The 23,723-nt window shown below is 33.8% G+C and overlaps 2 protein-coding genes across 2 annotated transcripts; one reads left to right on the top strand and one right to left on the bottom strand.

Moving 5' to 3' along the window:
* Positions 1–240: 240 nt before the first annotated feature.
* On the bottom strand, positions 241–7,878 carry LOC137807628 (RAF-like serine/threonine-protein kinase PRAF). Its single transcript, XM_068608352.1, has 9 exons — positions 4,398–7,878; positions 4,120–4,298; positions 3,929–3,997; positions 3,691–3,843; positions 3,448–3,611; positions 3,175–3,322; positions 1,043–1,165; positions 846–933; positions 241–752 (listed from the first exon to the last, which is right to left on the bottom strand). The coding sequence occupies exons 1-9, from the start codon at positions 7,426–7,428 to the stop codon at positions 535–537; spliced, it is 4,173 nt and encodes a 1,390-aa protein (XP_068464453.1). The 5' UTR covers positions 7,429–7,878; the 3' UTR covers positions 241–534.
* An 11,159-nt stretch (positions 7,879–19,037) lies between these two features.
* LOC137807627 (uncharacterized) lies at positions 19,038–19,859 on the top strand. Its single transcript, XM_068608351.1, has 2 exons — positions 19,038–19,333; positions 19,425–19,859. Exons 1-2 carry the CDS (start codon positions 19,184–19,186, stop codon positions 19,596–19,598), a joined length of 324 nt encoding a protein of 107 aa, XP_068464452.1. The 5' UTR covers positions 19,038–19,183; the 3' UTR covers positions 19,599–19,859.
* The last annotated feature ends 3,864 nt before the right edge of the window (positions 19,860–23,723 follow it).

Genomic DNA, 23,723 nt, shown 5'->3' with positions numbered 1-23,723 from the left:
ATAAAATTTTGTCGTTAAAACAAAATTTAAAAAGGAAACGTGAGATGATGAAGTTTAGTTAAAATAAAATAATACTAAAAATAAGCCTTTGAAGATGCTAACAATACTCATTGATGCCTTGAAGTGAAGTGATGGTAATTAATATTTAAAATTTGAGTTATCCACACGGGGCCATGCTCAATTATCGCAAAAAGTAGACACGACTTTGACAAACATAAAACACACCTTCCACACGCGATATTCATAATGAAAATTCAAGGAATGCACGCGATTTAAACAATACAGGTACAACTTTTTACAATTTTAACAAGCAATATCAAAATATTGACAATTTTTCTCTTCTCCTTTTGTTTTCTCACACTCAAATGACACGTTTCGTGTTGAGGGTTGGAAGTAATAGAAAATATGCAGTAAAACTAAAAAAACTACACTTATTGACAACCTCGGAGGTAACTATATCTGTCTGAACCAATAACGCATCATTCCTTCTCCTATAATATGCAATTGGATGAAAAACACAAAATTAAGGAAAAATCATTTGTGGAGTTGAGTGTGCAATGGAGAGTGTTGCAGCTGTTGGTTTTGTCCTTTGGGAGAGATCTTGGCCGCTATAGAACGCAATTCATTGGCAATCTCAGTGAAGGTTGGTCTCTCTGATGGTTCTGATGACCAGCACCTCTCCATCAACAATGTCCATTCTGGATCACAAGATTCTGGAACAGGAGGACGCAAAGTGTTGCTCACTATACCACCTGAATTTTTTTTAGCAACCACATGTGCAACCGGTCAATTTAACTCAAACCTTCGTAATTAAATCACAAAATTGGATTCAACAGGAAAGTTACCAATAATAGCACCATAGTGCAAGTCAGCATATGGCTCCTCCCCAGTCAAGAGTTCCCACATCACAATGCCAAATGAAAATACGTCAACCTAAAACGCCAAATATCAAAACACAAGCCTTTCATTTAGAGAGGGTGAGAAACTATGAAGGTATCAAAACACATCAACCATTCAAATTGATTTAAGTTAAAGCATAAACCTTCTCTGAAACAAGGCTGCTGCTTCCGTTCAGCAGTTCCGGAGCCATCCACGGCAGAGTTCCTCTCACCCCACCAGATATCAGTGTCTGACATTTTACTTTGGACAGACCCAAGTCTCCAACCTGATATCACATGTAAAAGTGTAAAAATAAACTAACTAATGAAGGATCAATCAATCAATTGCACCATGCTACAAGTAGAGCTGTTTTGACCAAGAAAGCAAGCATTGAATATGAAAATCGGTTAACAAAAAATTAAGGAGAGAAGATGACGGTACTAGATCTTGCAAAAATGGAGCTAGGAGCAAATTCTAAATCATTAAGAGAATGGGTGTTCTGATCCAATGCAAATTGATGGGACAGCTCGTACAGGACCTTTTGGCATTATTTTGTTGATGGATCGGTAGTTTGACAGAGTAGTCATGTTTTGTATATTTGAGCTCTCAGATAACGTATCTAGATTTAATAGATTGTTTCCCATGATTAAATCCTGACAATATACGCTGAGTTTCAAAACTAAGAGAACAAAAACCCTCTTGCTTTTTGGGGCAAAACACAAAATAAAATTCTTAAAATTTGGTTTTCGGACCTAATTCCACTCACAAAACCTATTTAAAAGGTGAAGACTGCTCAAGTTTTATAAGATCTATTTAAGTCATATTTCTGATCAATATGGAACTAAATCAGCACTCCCGAGACTGCAATTAAGATAGTCCCCAAAGAGACCGTGACTAAGGTAGAGGTAAGCCATGAGTATGAAGATGAGCAAGTTAGGTTACTTTCAGAAAAATCACAAACTGTAGCATTTTAAATACTAATTCAACACATAAATATTCTATTGTCTTATGATATAAACATAATTTATTCATCATCCTCCAAGATGATAAAATTATCCGAACACAGAAACTACCAAGAGAACAGAATCATCAAACATAAGATCGTCGTAAATATCAATCGGAGAAATTACAGCAGAACCAAGGAGCCATGACTTTCAATGGTAAAACATCTTTTTTCCAACGAGTGGCAAAGTAATGCCAACTAGTACGCAATGGATAATCTTATGTGAAAAGCCAGTCCTACAAATTCATAGGTCAAAGTCCTTAGTTTTAAGTGAGGTGTGCATCAGCATCTGCAAGTTAATGACTCGTCTTCAAAGGAATACCCATTATTCTCTGTTTTGTGTTTATGATACCCATCCAGAGACTGGAGTGCAAATCTGCAATAACTGATTTCCCTCCAAAAATAGTGCTATAGATTTCTAACTAATGTATGACTTTCACCTTTTGCATATTAAGTTTCACTTATGCCATCTGTGATGCACTCGTTCAAAACTTAGTCTATACAACAAATATAATTTATTCAAACAATATATAAAATATGACATGTGTAAGGTACATATCCACATACTGTAAAAAATCGTAAAACATAATATATAATTGGAATTCTGAAATTCAAATCATGAACATACTTCTGGACATCAGTAAAAACAAAATAAAAATTTTAAGTAATCGGCTTGATAGAATAGTATCAATGTCATTCATACAAAGGAATGATTTCTATCTGTGGTTCATCAAGGGACCATTTTTACTTGTTTCTATATATTGCACACTTCTATATCTCATATGGGTATTGGATATTCATAACTTGATTTAAAGTCCTGGATACTTGGCTAATATTTATGGTTGAAGTATCCAAAGAGTATTGGCATCAAATGCAAATTAAAGTATCGGTGGTTCATACTCACATGATGCCAGATTAAACTTTCAGCACAGCCAATTAGTACCTATGCCTGGTTAACAGATATATCTAGATCTTAGACAAAGTCAATATAAAATATCACAAACAATATTTTAGTACTTTTGATGGGTCAAATTCCTTAAATCGGACTAAAGCAGCAAACTGATCATTCTATCTCATCCGGATCCATCAAGGTAAGCCACTTCAGTATATTCCAAAGACTTTAATGGCGGATAGGTTATAAATTAATAAGAACCTAAATCCTAAACATATATGAAAGAAAATGTGCAATCTAGGATATCTCATACAAAATACTGAAAGCATATCTACCCCCACAATAAGATGCAATGGAACAAGATTCTTGATATGACAACATCAGTATCAAGCATTTAAACCTTGCATATTGGGCGGTGTGGATCTCGGAGATTAACAAGCAAGTTGTCACTTTTCAAGTCAAAGTGTACAATATTTTTTCCATGTAGGTACTCCATGCCAAAGGCCACGTCCATTGCAATCAAAAGTCGCTTGCGCTTGTCAGGATTCCTAATATGATAACAACAGCATCAAGCATTTATCAATAGGGAAACATATTAATCAGGGCAATGCAAAGTAACTAACAAAAATGAGCATATACAAGGAACATGCCCATGAATATATGCAGAAATTACCTCTCACTCTTCTGCAATGCGTTTCTTAAAGAACCGTTAACCATATATTCAGTAACTGTTGCCACAGAACCCCCTGGACCATCAAGCACAACACCGTAGAAAGCTACCACATTTGGATGGTGCAAGTCAGCAAGCTTGATTGCCTCACTCCAGAAGTCATTTCTCTGTTTGATGCATAAACCGAGAATCATTGTAAGTTAATTCTTAGGTCATGGAAAACAAAACAATTAATGAGACACAAACCATGCGCTCCTGCTCTGAAGGTTTTCCCGCAAAACACCTATCAGTAATGCGCTTGATTGCAACATCAGTGCCCCTCCATTTTCCATGATAGACGGTCCCAAATGTACCAGAACCGAGTTCTTTCTGTTCTTCAAGATCACAGTTCTTTATAACCTAGTAAAGTTCCACCAACAAGGTGTTAGCTCTGCTGCGCTGACAACATAAAATCATAAAGGGGATCATGAGAAAGACATCCAACCTGTAATTTTCCAAAACCTGATGCTGGAAATCCAAAATTTGTCTTTTCTAGTTGCTTGCTCGTGACATCCTAAAGGGAGAAAATATAATATCATAATAATTCTAAAGTGGCATACAGAATACTTTGCTCTATTTCTGCAATTATAAGGCAAAAGATAATACAAACACTGAGGAATATGTAGACAATATCACCTGAGTTTTATGTCCACAATTTACATCCATTAGATTATTTTGAACACTGCCATCCTCAATGTTATCACAGCAGGAAACATCTCTGGAATGCAAGTCAGAATTTGAAGGATTTCTTGAGTGCAAAACAGAAGCTGCTACATTTTCAGCAACAGCTTGGAGTTGTTGGTCTTCTGCTGAACCTTCAATGAAGAAACCAAAACATGAAGAGTATATGCTATGGGATCCTACAATCTAACAGCAACAAAATTACTTATTTTAGGCTTCAACAATTTACGGACCTTTGGCAGATCGACCATGTTCTAAAGTTAAATTTTGTTTGAATGACTGATAGAGGCTATCATCCAACTGGGCTTCTTCTAAACTTTGTTCTCCAAAGTGGCCAGGATCCTCACGAAAGGGATCCTGACAAGAATAGGATTCTTTCTTCAATGAAGCATTGCTAGGTCTTGCAGGTGGAAGGAAGGTACCATGCTGTATATTCCATGGATCCTGATTGCTGAAAAGTGAGTTCGGAGTATCCTGCACATCTTCAAACCTGACAGATGGGGATGATGAAGACAGTGCTGGATCGTTGGTGTGGGGGTTTCCAATATTCGATTGAGGATTTGAGACAGGAATGCCCCAAACAGGGGATTGTGTGGCCTCATTGTGTTCCCCTGACCTGGAATTTTTCCTGTATGAAATTTCCATAGAAGAACAAGGCAGCACACCTGCCATCTTATTTTGATTTGCATCAACTATCAGCTTTGACCTGCCAAAGTTGTTATCCAGAATGACCTCTTCCTCTGCAGATTTCTGAGTGTTGTAACCTAAATTATCATTCCCACTGGGTATATCAGCTGGCAGAAAAGAGTAGTCATTACTTACATAAGCATCAGAATTGTGTATCTTGAAGGTGTCCATCCTTCCATCAATAGGTTTTAGATGGTCTTGTCTAATCCAATTATCTATCTCATCTGATTTAGAAACAACCCCACTACGTTCATCAGTATATTCATTTGGAGATCCTTGAACCGTGCACTCTGAAGTTCGTATAGATGTTCCATCAACTGCAGACATATCACTATTCATAGGTTTGTTAATAAGCACATCCTGTTTAACCCAGTTTTCAACTGGTACTATGTGTTGGTCGCCAACATCATCTAAATAAGACAGTGCTGCTGTTCCCATGAGCTCATCATTTGGAGATTGATTTCTACCTTTGAATGCAATTTTTTCCTGGAAAAATGAATTCCCAGGATGATCAGATTCTTCTGGCTGTGGCTCAATATTATGAGAAAGCCCAGTGGTCTCAGTATGATGAACTCCATCAGGAGGTTCCAGTTTGCCAACGACACAGGGTCTGGTCCCAGCCCCTTGTTCAGCAAGGCCTTCCTTCAACGGCGACATCACCACTGGCGTAATCCTATTTGGTGCTTGAGCTTTTATGTTGTCCTCCATTGGGAAGCTATAGTGACTTGGGGTTGAATCAGGAACAGGACCTGCACCACTACTACGCTCATCCTGAACTACAGGATCTGAATGTGCATGAGGTAGTTTTGTCTGACACAGAGAACATTCCTCGGTTCTTTGGAATTTCTCAGGGGTCGTTACCTGTTGTTGAGGTAATAGTCCATCAGAGATAACAACGCGCTCTTGTGAAGGAACCTGAACCCAGCTATAATTGCCTCCAACTATGACAGATGGTACTTGATTCACTGGAACCTGGTAAGTGTTGTAGCTACGTTCGGCAGGAAGTTGGATAATCCTTACCCCTGATGTATTATCATCATGGTATTGATCCAAAAGATGTTGCTGTGATTGCACGAACGATTGTGACTGAATAACATTCGGTCTCACACCAGCGTGAGAAGATTGTGGAGCCACAGGCATTTGTACCCCAGGGATGACCTGATGATGGAAGGCTAAGCCGGGAGTATTATCAGAAAACTGCTGTTGCATCAAGCCAGGCCCAGTCGTTCCTACAAGCTGAGGGTTTGTGAACCTCATCTGTGAAGTAACCTGGACAAAGTCTGTATGGTTCATAACCTCCTGGCTAGGATCAACCCAAGGCTGCAAATAAGATGAAGGGGCTGGAACTTCTATTCCAGCTTGCTGAAATCCAAAAGGCTGCTGGGGCAAAGCAACAGGGACAGACCTTTCTAACTCAACCTCATTCTGAAAATAAGTATTGTGGGATGGGGTTGGACTAGCCCTAGCCACAGGCATGGCAACCGGAACTGCACAAACACCCGAGTAAACCGGTGCACTGGAATCTGAAATCCCCATATTAGCACTTGAGTCTGGGGAAGCTGCTGCCACATTCTCTTTAGGTGATGAGAAGGGCACAATGACATCCCCTTGACCAGTAATTGAACTATCAAAAGTCTCAGGCCCGCTAAAATCCGAATTCTGGGTTGAGGCCGCACTTGCAACACTCTCCTTCCGATTGATCCCACCTGCAAACCCAGTTGCCTCTGTCGTACCAATTCCATTCACAGCATCGAAATATTTCTGCCCAGTATCCTGCAAGTCCCCCAACTGCACCCCACTAGAAACTTCGGTCTCCGAAACAGAAAACAGAAAAACTCTTAGTTTTGCAGAACCATCGGGTGATCTCTCAACCAACTTATCATACTCTTCCATCATATTCTCAACATCATCGGGACACGACACGGACACCAAGGCATCAAGATCTTCCTCGGGAAGCTGATACTTGATAACCACGGCCTGCCCATAAGTGTCAACCATCTTCTGCACCAAATCATTGAAACTCACATCCTTCGTAACACTAATAATCCTTGTTTGCCCCCCAACATATCTCAACATTCCATCACTAGGCCTAGGCAATATCTTCCCACCAAAACTGCAGAGAAACTTCACCTTCCTCCCGGACGCCGAATCATCACTGTTGCCACCACCCTCGCCCCTGCCACCCTGATTGCTGCCACTCCCGACCACTCTGCTGCCCCGAACCCCGCCAACACCATAACCAAAACCATTCGCATCATTGCAGGCCTTGTCCAATCCATTACACCCCACAAGCTTCCCCAAACTCATAGCATTCCCAGCCACGACGCGATTGCCAAAGCTGGAACCGCTGTAGTTAAACCCATACGCCGCGGCAGGGCTCACGTTGGCATGCGTAATTGGGCGGACGCACCACGTTGTACAGGCGGCGGAGGACGCCGGCTGGTAAAAAAGCTCGCCGACAGAATTCGGAGTCGGCGGCGTGATGGTAGCCGGCGAAATGATCGGCTCCTCCGCCACCGCGGCGGCTACATTCAACGGCCGGAGATCCAACGGAACGGAATTCTGATCAAACGCCATGTCTGGAAAAAAAACGTTTGAATCTGAATCGCAAGGAAAGTAATGAATGAGGAATGAATGCCGTCGTGGGAAATTGATTAAGGATTAAGGATTAACGATTAACAATTAATGATTAGTTTATTAGAAGTGGAATTAAAACCCTAGTAAAATTGGGGGAAAATGAGAGCGAAAAAAAAAATTGAAGGTTGAAGTAAGAGTGATGATAGACAGAGAATAAGAGAGAGAAAGAGAAAAATGGAGAATTCCCGAAAAAGAAAAAAATAGAAGAACGGTCACAAACGTAAACAATTAATCCCTTCTCAGTCTCACTCGTCCCAACAAATCAGCCTTCTTTTTTGCTCTTTTTTATTTATTTTTTTTTAATTTAATCAAATTTTTCTTTCTTTCTTTCTTTCTTTCTCTCTTCTTAATTTTTACTTTTTTTTCTCGTTCTTCTGTTGCTGCTCCCACACATGGAACCACGCCACATCGGAAAAAATGGCGAAATTTTCATCTTTTCCCGCCAAAACCACAACGGCACGGCCAGAGGAGGAAGGAGGACGCCCAGTATTAATTTTTTTATTTATTTAATTCACCTTATTTATTATGGGATCAAGTAATATTTAATTTCTATTATTTATAAATAATAATCAAATTTATAAAGTTAATTTCGTATTTAAAGTAGTTAGCTGATAATTTTTAATTTATCCTCTAGTTTAAGAAATTTAGACCATTTACTGTAAATTTTAATAATTAACTTTGTAGAAAGAAAGATGTTATTGGTTTTCTTTTTATCAGTATAAACACTAATAATATTATGTCTGTGTGTCCATGTTTTAAACCAAATGTTTATTGATGTAATAGGTGGAGTTAAAAGTTAATTTGTTGGAAAATGAGTTAAAAATAGAAAGTGGGATAAATTATGTTAGAAATAAGGATATTGTTTTTATTTATTGTTATATTTATTTTATAAGATTGATTTGATTTGATTTGTTTCTTTGTTGAAGGAAATGAAGTGGCACATTACAAGTGATGGCCCAAAAGAAGGTAAAAAGGTAACCCACAAGAAAATCCAATTAAAAGAAGATTTCAAAGTGGGAAGTGAAGAATCAAATAGGGTTAGTTGTTGGTTATGTGAATCTTTTGTAGGGTTTGTTACTCTTTCATAGGATAGTGACACTCTAAATAGAGATTAAAAACCAAAAGAGGGAAAAAAAAAGATGTTTGATTCATAATAAAGAGGCATAAGGAGACAAAAAGTGTTTGGGTTAAGAGAAAGTGGAGGAAGGGGTCCACACAAACGTCATGTATTTAGGTGGCATTAAGGATTAGCTTCCATTCCATTCACGTATCTTCCTTTAAGATCACACTATGCTTCTCATCTATTTTATATTAAGAGTTTTACTTTATCTTCTTACATTTTTTTTTATATTTTGTTTGCATTCTATAGTTTATTTGGTCTTAATTGAAGAATACACAGAGAATATAAATGCAAAAAATAGAGAGTAATGATGAAAAATATATTTAAATTATTTTTGGTTTCAACTTTGTTTATTAAAACAAATTTTTTCAATTTTGTTCATCTTTTAAAACCACTTCGACAATGAATAAAAGTTTATTTTTAAAATTATTTTTCCATTCTTTTAGAAGATGTCAATGTTTTAATCTTAAATTTATTGAAATAATAAAATTATAATTAATCACCAAATATTATTATCTTTTAAATTTAAAGTTTTATCACGTTTTTATCTTTAAAAATATATATATATATATATATATATTTAAATCATCTTAATCTCAACTAGTAAATTGTATATTATTATCTGTAGTGAAATACATATTTTTAATAGATTTGTAGATATATTTTTTAGAGATTTTTTTCTTGCTTCCATGTTTATAGCTTCTAACCTATTTTTTTTTATCACACCTTAGGTAGGCATCTAACACGACGATCTATCATTGAGGTTTGGAATGACTGAAAAACAAATGAAGGTATTTGGACTAAAACTTTTTATATAGACAAAAAAAATAGTTACTACTTTGTAAATATGAAAAAAAAAAACATTAAAGTTAAAAATAATGACATCGTATCTTTTAATACATTAGAAGAATGTAACATGTGAGAGAGATATATAAGTCAAACACTATTGTCTAAAAAGGATTGCATACCAATATTTAGTTTGTTATTCTAAATTTTACAACAGTGTTTAATCCATAAACTTAAAAATGTAAAAAAAAATAATATTATAGTGTTTTAAATTTCAAGTTCTCGATCCCTTAAAGAATGTTAGTAAATATTTTTAATTGATAAAGTTAATAAATAATATTTATTTTCAAACAAATTATAATGAAATCAATATTATAAAATTTAAAATGGCAGTAACAAAATAGTAAAGGAATGAAAATATTAAAAAAATGTCTAAAGCAAAATATTATTTTTCCTAATGAAAACTATAAAAATAAAATAAATTTAAAAAATGAATTGAGTAAAATATCATAACTAGTTTTTTTCCCACTCAGAGATAATTTTGTGCACTAGAAAGTTCTGGAATCTATTAAAAAAACTATCCATCATGCATTTTGTTTCATTTATATGGATTGAATGGAGTAAAGAAATAAAGTGATAGAAGCAATTCATGTGTATATTTTTGTATTACTTTTATGGGTAATGACTTATCTCCAAGGCAATCATATGTTCAAACCAATTATAGACCACAAGAGGGTTTTAATAAATTTAAAAGTTGTACACTACAAATGAAATTCAATTGAGTCACAACTCATTCTACTTGTTTATGCCAAAATGAACTCTAAGAAGCATCTTTGTAGTTTTGTGGACAATGAATAAATGTGATGTGAATTGAAGTGCAACACCATCAACTTTTAATTAGGTTAAAAGTTAAGCTTTCATGGTGAGAGTGAGTGCAACATCAATTTTTATTGTGAAAAATATTATCTCTACAATAAACTAGGGAAGATGTGCAATCCCTTTTACTTGGTCGAGTAAAACTAGTCAAAAATATAAAAGGTTAATTTTTTGTTATAATATAAAATTAGTTTTTATTTATAGTTCAAATTTTAAATATCATGATTACTTGTAGTAAAAAAATTATTGAAATAAATTTTATCAGCAATTTTTCACATAATAAATTAAATTTGTTTGTTATGTAAAAAAAAAAATAATCATTTTAATATTTTTTTTACTATAATATTTAGGAGGTTTAAAGTTCATACTACACTACAATAAAATCATGAAATAAAATTCAATTTTAGAAATAAAAAATAATTAGTTGTTATAATGACTAAATTAAAAATCATTTTATAAACTAAAAAGAAATTAGTTTCTAAATTATTTTCTATTATTGTTAAATGGTTTATAAATTGGTATGTTTTTGTTACCAAATTTAGAATCTAAATAATTGATAGTTAAAACTTGGTTGCTAATTAGATACTAATTTAGAAACTATTTAATAATAATAGAAACTAATTTAGAAACCAACTTTTTTTTAGTTGCTAAAATGAACTATAATTTAGTCACTATAACAACTAATTATTTTTTGTTTTTAAAATTAGTTTTTATTTCATGATTTTCTTATAGTTCTAGGAACAAAGTTAATTTTGCATGAAAATAATAAAAAAAACAAAAAATATATTTAATTTAAATATAAATATTTTCTTTATTAACAATCATCCTAATTTTACTTTATTCACTGGGAAGATGAACAATTTGATGATATAGACAACAATAAATCTTAAGTATAATGTTATTCTATGAAAAAAGAATACAAAGGTGAAATTGTCTCAAAATTGGTAGTATTTTTTCATTTTTGTATTCCTTTAAAATGACTTTTGTCTGAGTACATAAATATCATACATATTTATAACCCATTACTTAAAACACTTATACCTGAAAACTGCACGTTGGGATTTTGTTTTTTAGATTTAAAATTGTAATCGTTAATTTTAAAAATATGTTTCAAATGCGAGACCAAACATAGTTATAAAGATTAGTGTTGTATTTTCTTTACCGGTACAGTTATTAGTTTTATACGAATACGCTATAATTTAACAAGTAATTTCACCTTAAATTACTTTCTTGTGTTTTGTAATTTTCTGTTTAGAGGAATTGATAGGGCATGCATGCATTTTTATCATATAATTTTCTTCTTTTCATGAGGTAATGAAATGTAAGAGAATACAGAGTGATAGAGAAAATGGTATTTTCTAAGATATTTTCTAAAAATGGAACGCAAGGAAAAGAGTGAGAGGGGTGATAAACAGAAGATTTAGGAATAATTTGGTAGTTTACTCACCTTTATAGGAGTGCATATTAGAATTTGCGGGGTGCAAAAAGAAGCATCCAAGTAAAAGTCGTGAAATGAATCTCTTTTGGGCCCGAGCATTACTGGGCTGATAACCCAGAGACCAACATGCGTATGAAAATATGAAGCTTCTTAAAATAAAATAAAAATATATAGTATTGTAATTTGCAATAAGTCAAAGAGTTAATGTTGAACATTTTCCTTGAAAGATGGTTAAATCCTTTATTAAATAGCATCTTTGATGAATCACCACCATTAGTCTAACTTTTTTTAAAAGTTAATTGGTATTTGCGACCCATGTTCACTGAAACACTGTATATCGGTAAATAGCGAAGCCTGTTTCCCAGTTAAGTGAGTCAAATCAATTTTATGGGTACATAAACAAGGCTGAAACAAATAAATTGAAATTATAATATTTAATTTTTGAAGTGTGTCACCTTAATTACAATACTTCATCTTAATTATCACCTATATTTATATATAAAGATATATACAGAATATTATTCTTTATAGCTGTTATAAATCTTTTTAAATTTTATCTTTATTAATATATTTTATTTTATTTAGTTAAATATGTTTTTTGTTCTTATACTTTTAAATGAAATTAGTTTATGTTTTTTATCCAATCCAATTTCTACACCATTCAGGTATTTGTAGTATAAAAATGATTGGAATGAGTCATTCTTCATGTAAAATTGGTTCAATTTGAGGTTTTACTTCATCAATCCATTGGAAGTAGTTATCCTAAACATTAGTATGCAATCAAAACAACAACAAATTTTAACAAAAAGTAACAATCATTTCTCATACAAAACGACTTATTCCAAACATTTTCATACTACAAGTAATTGGATAGTCTAAAGTTTCAATAATGATGAAAATTGTACATGTATGGACAAAGAGGAGCCTAAATAATACCTTAAACTAGTTGTACAATGGTTGACGATCATCCCTCGTTCCTCACTTTAACCCTCCTCCTTTAATTGTTGGTGTTTGGTCGAGATTGACTTGAAAAAAGTACTTCAACACTCAAGTATTGTAGAGTTGATAGGAGCGTACCTTACTCATTTGCGAAGAATTTATTTACAATGTTTAGTCATGGGGTCTTTATTGTGATGGGCTGAATCTATCAAATATTAGTGTTAACTGATTTATAAGGAGGTATATTAGTAGATTAGAATATTGGTATATTTGAAGATTATATTTAATAAATCAATATCTTTCACTAAAACAATGTTAGCTAATTAATTGTGGATGTCGTGAGACATGATTATGATTACTATAAAGTTTCCTTAATTGTTATTACTGTCATTTATTAAACACTTTTAATGTATATTAATGCGTTCGATCTCAAATAATCACCGAGATCGAGTGACATGACTTGTTAAGTACTGACCGATATGAAAAAAACATATTTAACTATTTTTTAAAATTATGATAATGAGATCATCATTTCATATGAATCACTTATAAAAATGATTTTTCCTTTTAGTTATTATTTGATGTACACAAATATTTACCAATTTTATTCTTATTAATATATTTTATTTTATTAATAAGCATTTAATATGAATCACTTAAAAATAAATTATTCTTTTAAATTTTTAAATTAATGTTAATAGGCAGTTTAATATAACCTTCATTCCTCAAATTTTTATTTGAAGATATAAGACACAACTTTTATGAAGATATTTTTTTATAAAAAAAAATAAGAAAGAAAGAGTATACTAACCATTCTTTTAAATTTTATTTTTTATTTTTTAAATTTGACTTATCCAAATCATTATGGTCTATGCAGCCTCAAGATATTACATTGGCTCTGAAAATCTAACATAAAAGAAATTTATAAATTTATTCAACTAAAATTAAAAAATGATGATACACAAAGGTCTGTTTCCGCTACTATATACTAATTCATCCGTTTTTGCAGATAAAAGGGATTAGCAAAATACTGTCGTGATAACATTCTTAGATTATGTCAAAAGAGTTACATTTTCCTAAAAAAAAGTTTTAAACATTTTAAATAACTTAAAAAAAATGGTGGAATGGTGGGAAGGGAAAAGAAATGTGGTAAATCCCAGTCTGGCAGTCTCCCCAAAACCGTTTGCAACAAGAAGACAAAAGAGAATGGTGTCGTCATCTGTCAGACATTCAGTTAGCAAATCCACCACATCTCTGCCTTCAGAGTTCACACTATTTTCTCAAATTTCAATGCACGCAAAATATCCAACTAACAAACAACACAGTGAAGGTGGAAGTGAAAAAAACACGTCATCATCATCATCATCATCATCATCACTTTCGCACTTTTAACTTTTCTTTTTTTGCCTTTTCATAATATACCTCTTCTTTGCATATTGCACTTTTCCGTTGCACAATGACGTTATCTACAACAAAGCGAATTAAACAACAAGACAAAAACTATTCAAACGACGCCGCAACCGCCGTTTGGCTTCGCATTCTCAGATCTGCCGATTCACGAAGTGGCGGTTACGGCGAGGTCTTCGACGGCGGAGAAGCCGGCAATCTGGCGGAGAAACTCTTGAGATCGTCGACGGACCTCTCGTCAGAGGCGTCGTCTTCGAAGTTGAGTGCGTAGCTGAGCGCGTCGTATCGGAAGTCGGCGGAGTGGCGGCGGCGGTGGCGTCCGCCGATGCGGTTGATGAAGTTGCAGCACTTTTCCTTGAGGTGCGGGAAGGGGAAATCGGAGGAGCGCGGCTTGTTGTTGAGCGACGCGCTTCGAACGATTTTGGGCCTGACGCGGTGGTGAGGGAAGCAACAGGAGAAACAGAGGGAGGATCTGAGCCTGTTCTTGAAAGAGTGTGGTGATCCAGGTGTGGATTCTTCTTCCGCCATTAACACGAGCGATAAAACTTCTGCAACGCAACGAAGAGTGAATAGGAAAGGTAGGTAAATAGGTAGGGAAAGAGGGTAGAGAAAAAATGACGAAAAAGGACAGGGAGGTCACGGGAAAGAAGTGTATATTGGGAAGAGAAACGCACTAGCGCGTTTTTTTGGAGGCTATTTGCGTCAATTCGTATTTGGAAACATCGTATTCTTGGTTATTCTTATTTGGTATGAGATTGCATTATAGTGGAAAAGCTTTTCTCTTTTCGCCTTTCTACTATTTTATACTGATTTTCCTCCTAGATTCCTTTTCTGTCAGAACAACCTTTTTCTTATTCAAAAGGTTGATTTCTCTCTACTATCACACCAATTCTAGGGGAGTGTTTGCCAAAAGTTAAAAAATTTATACTTAACCATAAAGAGTTTTTGGATTTGAACGACACAAAATTATTATATTATAATAATTAAATTACATTTTAAAGCGGTCAAAGATAAAAGTATAAATAAAAATTATAAAAACTTAGATTCTGTAAAAAATATTATTGAAACAGTTTATTTAAATTTATATTTCAAATTATTAAGATGGTAGAGTTCAGAATACATTCGAAAAAATAGATTAAACAATTTAAAAGTTAAAATAATATTATAAATTATGTAATTTTTACTAATCAAAATAACTAAATAGATTGTATAATTTGAAACCCAATTTTCTTTTTCAAAACACTGTTTTCAGTTCTGACAATCCAAAGCTTATATACTCTTTATATAAGGTTCCGTAATATGTATTATTATTGGAGGTCTCTATATTACATAATATAAAAGTTAAATTGAAAATCATAAATCAGAAAAAAAAAATTGTGAAATAGAAGACAAACTTCTTTCCCTTCTTACATTGTCTTCACTTCACCACGAATCTAACAAGTTAACCACCATAAACATGGTGTGTAAAATTACTCAAACTAGCCACAACAACGTAACATCAAAACAAATAATCCTTCCCGCTACCATTTAATAGCAAGGATAATTTTAGAATTTTAAAATTTATAGGGGTGTATATGAAAATTACGAGGGTACAAAAAGAAATAGCCCTGATTTAAGACTGAACCTAATTATTCAGCCCAAGAGTATTTCGTTTATGTTTTTTCTGGGGCAGTTTCTTCCTGCACCTCTACATTTTTCTTCCTGCACCCCCACAATGTAATACAAAGACAATAATATCCCTAATATTTTTAAAAAACCCCAAAATACACATAAAATCCATACTACTCTTTCTTTTTCCGGACAATGCAATTCGATAATTTTACAGAATGGGAAATCCGCATTTATTTTTTTACATTCTGGATTGAAAAATCCATAAATAATCCGGATTGATGAATCTGGTAATCTTCCGGATCCATCAATCCGTAACAAAAATTAGACTTCTGGATTCAGCAATCCAGAAATCAACAAGTTGCTTTCGAAACAAGGTGAAAGTCAGTTTTGGGATTTACAAAATTGTGGGGGTGCAGGAAGAAAAACGTAGGGGTGCAGGAAGAAGAAACCTTTTTCTGTCATTCAAGACAGACATTTTGGACAAAAATAATACAGTTCTTATAGGCTGTAAGGGATTTCTTCCTGCACTCTATGCATTTCTTTCCTCACTCCATACTTTAAAAAATATTTAAATTAATTTTTGATATTTTTCGTTGTTTTTATTTTATTTTTGGAATATTAAATTACGAAATTATCTGATTATAAAATATAAAAGTTAAAATTTAGGATTTTTTAACTATAGATTGTACAATCCAAAATATAATATATCAGCACAATTCTTTGAAATGCAAATTTGTATTTCGTAAATTACATAATTAAAATCATAATTTCTTATTTTTTATTGTATATTCTAGAATGTAATTTTTTATTCCAAATTAAAAAATCCAAAATAAACATTTTTTATATTTTAGAAGGTATGATATGTATGTAGGAAGAATGTATGGAAGTAGAGGAAAAAAAAGTTAATGGACCAATTTAGTGATTAGAAGAAACTTCTTTTATCTTCATTTTCTATTCTGGATTGAGAAATAATATAAGTTAAAATGAAGATAAGAAATAGGATATGTTTTAATAATTTTCTATACAATGTCTTCTTTTGTATTTCTTACTCTTTTTTTTCATTACCTAATTAAAGTTTCCTTTGGGTTGAGGTCAAAATATCAAAACATTTTAATTTCTTTGAATAAGTAAATTTTAAAAATTAAATAGACAAGTCGTGTTTAAAAATATTTTTTATAAAGAAATTATGTTTTGTAACATGACTTTAGGTAATAATTTTTTTAGTTTATAGAGAAGTTGCCTTTAGAAACCTGACTTTAGAATTTTATTAATTTTTTAAAATTAAAATATAAGTTGTATTTATAATAACAACATCATAGTTTTATTTTTTAAAATATTTAAGTTTAAAGTTTTGTTTTTTTATTTGTGATAATTTTTTAAATAAAATATCCAAAATTAATTTTTGAATTAATTAAATATAAAATAATATTAAAGTGACATAAATAAGATGATTGAAGATTCCGACTACAAACAATGTTAGATTATAAAGTGTAAATCTCATTTTAAAAATCAATCAAATTTGTAGGGTTGAGTTAAATATAATCTCACTTACTAAAATAATATCAAAGTCATTCAAAATTTATTTTATTTAAGTTTTTTTGAGACTTTTATATCACCGTTATTAATTTCTTGTTAAACAATCCATAGATATATAATTTCATATCTAATGATATTGTTATGAAAATAATGATAGGTATATTTAGTTAGAATTTAAAAATATTATTTATAAACATACTTTAAAATATTTAATTGAATTATTTTATCATTGCTTAGTTGTTTAATCTTGGGCTAGTTTTGGTAAACAAGCCATAAAAGAGAAACTAAGCATAAGTTATCCATGTTCTCACTGATATTGAATAATTTTATTGATATAGATGGATGAAGACACAATTTGCATAAATAAATTTAAGACATTAAGAATTTTGTCAACAAATCACAATCCATGCAAAGGATTATTAACAATTATAAATAACTATAGTTCGTTCCACGAGGACTTCAAAAAATAACTCAAGTTTGTAATTAACAAAATTAATTGTTTGCAGTTTTTGTGAAACTTATTTTCTTAAACTAAATTATTGTCACAATCGTTTCACTTTGCAGTCTACTTTAATATTATTGTGGTTAATATTTTCCCAACAACATTAAGCATCTAAGTTAAACTTTATGATAAGGACTCATTAAAATATGCAATATAGGATATTGTAGTTGTCAATTGTGAAGACTGAGATGACCTATTATAAAAATAATAAAAATAATTATAACATGAAATTAATAATAGAACATGTATTGATGTAAAATATTATACATTTTGGCATGCATGTACATGGTTAGAGAAATAATACTTAGTCTTCGATATTATTATCAATTCTCAATATATAGCTTGATAAAGAAATTCCAATAAGCTTAATCTCAACTATAATTTTCCATATAATACATCAACCATATCCTACACCATTAAATTGTTTATGAACATAATAATATAACTTTATAAATAATAATTTATACCTATATATAAATGAATTTTCCATTATAACCATTTTTTGATATACACAACTTTTTTTTTTATTCTACTCTTATTTAATATATCTCATTTTATTAGTATCATAAAGTATTTTGTCATTTCATATGAATTACTTAAAAAATAATTTTTTTTTAAATTAATATTAATGTACAGTTTTTATACGGAGACTAACTTCTCCACAATTTTCTTCATTCCTTATTTTAAGACAACAAGAAGAAAGAGAGCATAATGTCACTCATTTTCGACTCATCCAACATTGTTTCTATATGTATATTAAATTTCTATCATTATAAAACTTGAGTAAAAAAAGAAAATATTATGGTAAAATATTTTTATTGACTTTTTTAATCATGTGGGTGAAAATGAATTTAATTAAAGATCCTTATTAGTGATAAAAAAAATTAAAGATCCTACAAAACCACCAAATAGTCATTATCAACATAAGTAATAACATCTTTATAAACAGTAAAACAATTATTATATGAGATGAATAAATAATAATAATGCATTCTTTATAACAAAATGAGAGATACAACTGTGGTAATTATATATACCAATAATAATAATAATATATTATAACATTTAATTTTTAATGGATAATTATTTCAAATTTACCAAAAATTATTTAAACTTTTAATTTACATTAAAGAAAATGTTATTATATATTTAAAAAAATCATATTACTTATTTATGAAAACATGCTTCTAAATTAGAATCACCTTTTGAGATTTAAAAAAAAAATTAATATAAATTAATAAATTGGACCATTTTAGACTGCTGCACCGAGTAATGATTTATTAAATTATTAAAAGTATATTATTAGTTTGACTTGGTAGGTGAAAAAGAGAAAGAAGGTGCAAGGAAAGTTCGTGGAGGTCGTGGGTGGTTTCCTCGAAATTAACGAAACCCCGTTTCGTGTTTATCTTCTTATAGTTATTATCATTTACAACGAGCGGAGAGAAGTTGTTTGACAACATTGTTGTAGTGAATCGAAGTCATGTCTGGCATGCTTCCAGGAGTTGAATGTGCTCGAAGAAGACGATTGCATAACAGTTCCTCTCGCGATTCCAGCACTCGCTCCTCTCTGTGTTTGTATACTGCCAGGAACCTCCAATCCCCTGCTTCTTCTTCTTCTTCCTCTCTATTGGTTCGTTTCACTTTTATTTCTTAATTTCACACTTTTTTTTTTCTTCCCTCTCTGTGTGCCTAATGGGTCTGTGATGTGTGAATGGAAACAGGAAAGAAACACGGTGAATCAAGCAAACCCAGATGAAAATCTGGGAGGAGCAGCACTCGAAGCCAAGCGGAGATTGGATGAGAAGTTCGCGACACATTTAGCAGCAGAAAACAGAGCACAAAGCAAAAGCCTTTTTCAATACTTTGCCGCAGCAACTCAGATCAAATTACGATGAAACATTTTTTGTTTCTGTTTGGGAGATTGTTTTTATTAGTCTAAGCAATTCCCAGAAAAAGGAAGAAGAAATAAACAGACATTTCGGTGCCAACTAGAAAACAAGTATTGAGATATGTATTATTTGTTTATCTGCTCCAATGCTTGAAATGGTTAAAAAATTATGGATTTGGGTGTTTTCTCTGTAGATTTTGTTAAGCTGTAACTTTCTTTTATTTGTCCTCAATGCTTGTTTGGTTAATCTTATTGAACTATTCAATCATTTATCACTCTCAGAAAAAAGAACTTCCTTGTATAGATTTCTCTCTGTGAAAGTACAATCTTTTTTTAGAGAGCAAAAACGTTGATAGAAAAAAAGGTAGATGAAAGTGCGTGCAATTATTATCCACCAAAAACAATTTTGCTTAAATTAGAAAAATTGTAAGAAAACAATCATACACAGTCATTAATCAATTATGATGGTGAAATTGTATAATTGATAAACTTTCTATCTCATTCTCTCTCGTTTATGCTTTTGTTTGTTTCTAAGAATGAAAAGATGGAAGGGGAGAAAGGTAAAGAAAATGAAGATTGAAAAAATGTAAAATCGCCTAAAAAAACAAAATTTGATGACTTAGACTTCCCTTTTTTGAAAGATTTGTAAAGAAGTTCTCTATCTTCGAAAGATAATCAATTTTTACTAAAAAAAACAATTAAATAAAAATTAGTTTTAGATATTAAAATAATTAGTTATTAATTGACTAAATTATAAATATTTTACATTGGTAAGATTTTAGCTATTTACTATTTTATATCCTAAATTCATCTTTATTAATATTTTAGAGAATAATTCATAATATAAAATATTAATAACTAAAACAAATTTAGATACCAACTGATAAATTATTTTATAATTTTTTATTAATAATATAAATCAATTTAGATATCAATTATATCTTAATCTCTAAAATATTATTTAATTTAGTTAGTGTACTAGTAGTGTCCATACGGTTGAGACCATGACTCGCCACATGATCCAAGTCGACCAACACTACAAAGACCATTACGTCTAAACAGAATTAACGAGACTAATCAGTGATTAAGCATTAGATAATACACTCTTAAGCATGACCCAATTTCCTAATCCGACACAATAACAAAGGGCCTATGATAATCATATAAATAGGCACAAATTCTAAGAATCAAGTACGTCATCATACCGTATTAATAGCACCAAGTGCCGAATATCGAATTCTCACTTGAGCATCGGAGTGCCTTTTGCAGGTACCATCCAAGCTTAGAGTTGATGAAGACCGAAAGGCATAATGACGAAGGTAGGTTGAGCAAGGAGTTTGATTTGAGAGGAATGGAAGAAGTGCAAACAGACCGACCAAGGAGTAGCCTGAATCGTTCTCTTGGTTCCAACCCCGATCGAGAACAATTGGAAGTGCACTAGTAGGGTCCGCACGATCGAGACCATGACTTAGCACATGGTCCAAGCCGACCGACACCATAAAGACCATTACGCCTAAACAGAATTAACAAGACTAATCAGTGAAAAAAACACTGGGTAATACACTTTTAAGTATGACCCAATTCCCTAATCCAGAATAACAAGGAGCCCATGATAATCATAAAAATAGGCACAGATTCCAAGAATCAGATACATCATCATACAGTATTAGTAGCACCGAGTGCCAAATACCGAATTCTAACTTAAGCGTCGAAGTGCCTTTTGCAGGTACCATCCAAGCTTGAAGTTCACAGAGACTGAGAGGCAGAGTGACGAAGGGAATGGAAGGAGTTCGTTTTGAGAGGAAGGGAAGAACTGCAGACCGATCGACCGACTGAGGAGTAGCCCAAATTGTTCTCTTGGTTCCGACCTCATTCGAGAACAATTGGCGCCCACCGTGGGACCAAGAGAATTAGCGTGAAGAAGAAAGTAGATTGTGTCAACCAAAAGCATGGTGAACGAGAAGATGTTTGATATTGAGCAGATGGCGCTCTTGATGTCTCTCAGAAAGAGATGGCTAAGATGAAGAGAAAGAATAAGGAGACTAAGCGGAAGAATGGGGATGAGATTCTTGCTCTTCAAAAGGAGAATGAAGAGATGAACAAGAAGTTTGTGGAAGGGGGTCCATCTGTCAGGTCGGCCAACCCTGTTGAGAGGTCCTTCACCACCCCTCACGGGCCCCAAAATTGTTGAGGAGCCAAACAATAAGATCCACACCCAAGGAGCCAAACAATAAGATCCACACCCAAGCGGTTGACGATGAGTCCTATTTGAACAAGTTGGTCCCTACGACCGGTACTTTGGACCTGACCTACCGACATCCATTTACCGACTCTATAATCGGAGTACCTCTATCAGCAAGGGGAAGGCTTTAATAGAGACCGTTATGACGGTATGATTGATCCCGACGAGCACATGAGCGTGTACACCATGCACATGAGCTTGTACACCTCGAACAGTGCAATTATGTGTCGAGTATTCCCCACCTCGTTGAAAGGATGAGCTTTAAACTGGTTTACGAAACTTTCCCCAAACTCCATTGACTGTTTTGAGACCTTGATGTCCAAGTTTGAGACACAGTTTGCTACCAGCCGACTACATCTCCTAACTTCCACCGCCCTCGTCAACATTCGCCAGGAGAAGGGGAATCTTTGAGGAAGATCATAGTTAGGTTGGGTAAAATAGCCATGAACATCCAGAATCTGAGTCCGGACGTGGCCATGCATCACATGGTCACAACCCTATGGCCAAGACCGTTTGCCGACAACTTATGCATGGAGCCAGTTGCAGCTTGGAAGAGCTCAGGCGGAGGGTCGCCAAGTTCATGCAACTGGAGAAACTAAAGGAGTTCAGGAACTAGACCTGAGCCAAAACAAGTGGAGATAAGGAAAAAGAAAAGGAGAAGGAACGTTAGAACCGACCAGCTGTTGGTCGAGGAGATAAGCAGAGGACAACCGTGGGCATCGATTCACAAGATACAACCCCCTTAAGCACCGACAAGGGAAGGATCCTAGATGAGGCAATGAGTGTTGATCTGATTTCACCACCAAAAAGAGCTGCAAGTGCTCAAAACGCCGACCGAACTCGTAGATGTCGGTACCATAGAAACAGTGGACATACCACTGAGGAGTGTTAGGCGTTGAAGTATAAGATTGAGGAACTTATCTAAGTTGGGCACCTTCGGCGATTTATGTAGGGGGACCGCGAAGGGAAGAGGTGACGAGGCGAAGGGACTACTCCCCTCAAAAGACGAAAAAACACGACCACCGACCTGAGCGTCGACCTATAAGAGATGACCCCGCGAAAAGAAAAGGAGGAAGGGGCGACCGAGAAGTCATCAACACCATCGTTGGGGGTGGAAGCTCCAACAATGCCAGAAAGAAACATTTGAGAGTGGTCCATGAGGTGAATACCATTTCTTTCCGATCGATTCCCCCAATCACCTTCACCACTGAGGATTTTAAGGGTGTCGACCCTTCACAAGACGACCCTATGGTAATATTAGTTGACATCGATAAGTTCACCATCATGAAGACACTAGTGGATTAGGGGAGTTCAATGGACATCCTCTATTGGAAGATGTTCAAACAAATTACGATAGCTGAGGAGGAGATGAACCCGTACGATGATCATGTAGTCGGTTTCTCAGGTGAGAGAGTAGGCACCTGAGGTTATATCGAACTTTATACCACCTTCCGCGAAGCAGAGACAAACAAGATCATCAAAGTTCGGTACCTAGTAATAGACGCCAACACCTCTTACAACATTTTGCTGAGACGATTGTCCATCAATAGGTTGAAGGCGATCGTTTCCACGCCTCATTTGGCCATAAAGTTCCCATCAGCGTCGGGAGACATTCTCACAGTCCATGTAGATCAAAAGGTGTTACAAGAATGTTACGCAGAAAGCCTAAGGGTAAAGCTTACACAGAAAAACACCTATCGCGACCGATACCCTAGGCGGAAACCCTCTCGAGGACGGAAGTCCCCTCGAAGAGACGCTCAACTGGTACGCAGAGAGTACACAGTCACTTTAGTCGACCAGGATCCCCAAACGGTCGAGCCAAGGCTCGAAGCTAAAGAAGAGTTGTGCCAGGTCCCTCTCCTTGATGAGGAGCACAACACCTGTGTAGGC

The sequence above is a fragment of the Phaseolus vulgaris genome, chromosome 3, assembly GCF_000499845.2.
Source record: "Phaseolus vulgaris cultivar G19833 chromosome 3, P. vulgaris v2.0, whole genome shotgun sequence".
NCBI lineage: Eukaryota > Viridiplantae > Streptophyta > Magnoliopsida > Fabales > Fabaceae > Phaseolus > Phaseolus vulgaris.
The sequence above is the reverse complement of the archived record's forward strand: the minus strand, read 5'-3'. Positions and strand labels throughout refer to the sequence as shown.

What these genes read in the sequence shown, in the direction of transcription:
- LOC137807628 (XM_068608352.1), bottom strand. Translation starts at nt 7,428, where the DNA reads ATGGCGTTTGATCAGAATTCCGTTCCGTTGGATCTCCGGCCGTTGAAT. An exon ending in ACATGGTCGATCTGCCAAAG is followed by an intron (nt 4,299 to 4,397) that starts GTCCGTAAATTG and finishes TCTTCATTGAAG; the next exon opens with GTTCAGCAGAAGACCAACAA. An exon ending in CACACCGCCCAATATGCAAG is followed by an intron (nt 1,166 to 3,174) that starts GTTTAAATGCTT and finishes ATGTGATATCAG; the next exon opens with GTTGGAGACTTGGGTCTGTC.
- LOC137807627 (XM_068608351.1), top strand. Translation starts at nt 19,184, where the DNA reads ATGTCTGGCATGCTTCCAGGAGTTGAATGTGCTCGAAGAAGACGATTG. An exon ending in CTTCTTCTTCCTCTCTATTG is followed by an intron (nt 19,334 to 19,424) that starts GTTCGTTTCACT and finishes GAATGGAAACAG; the next exon opens with GAAAGAAACACGGTGAATCA.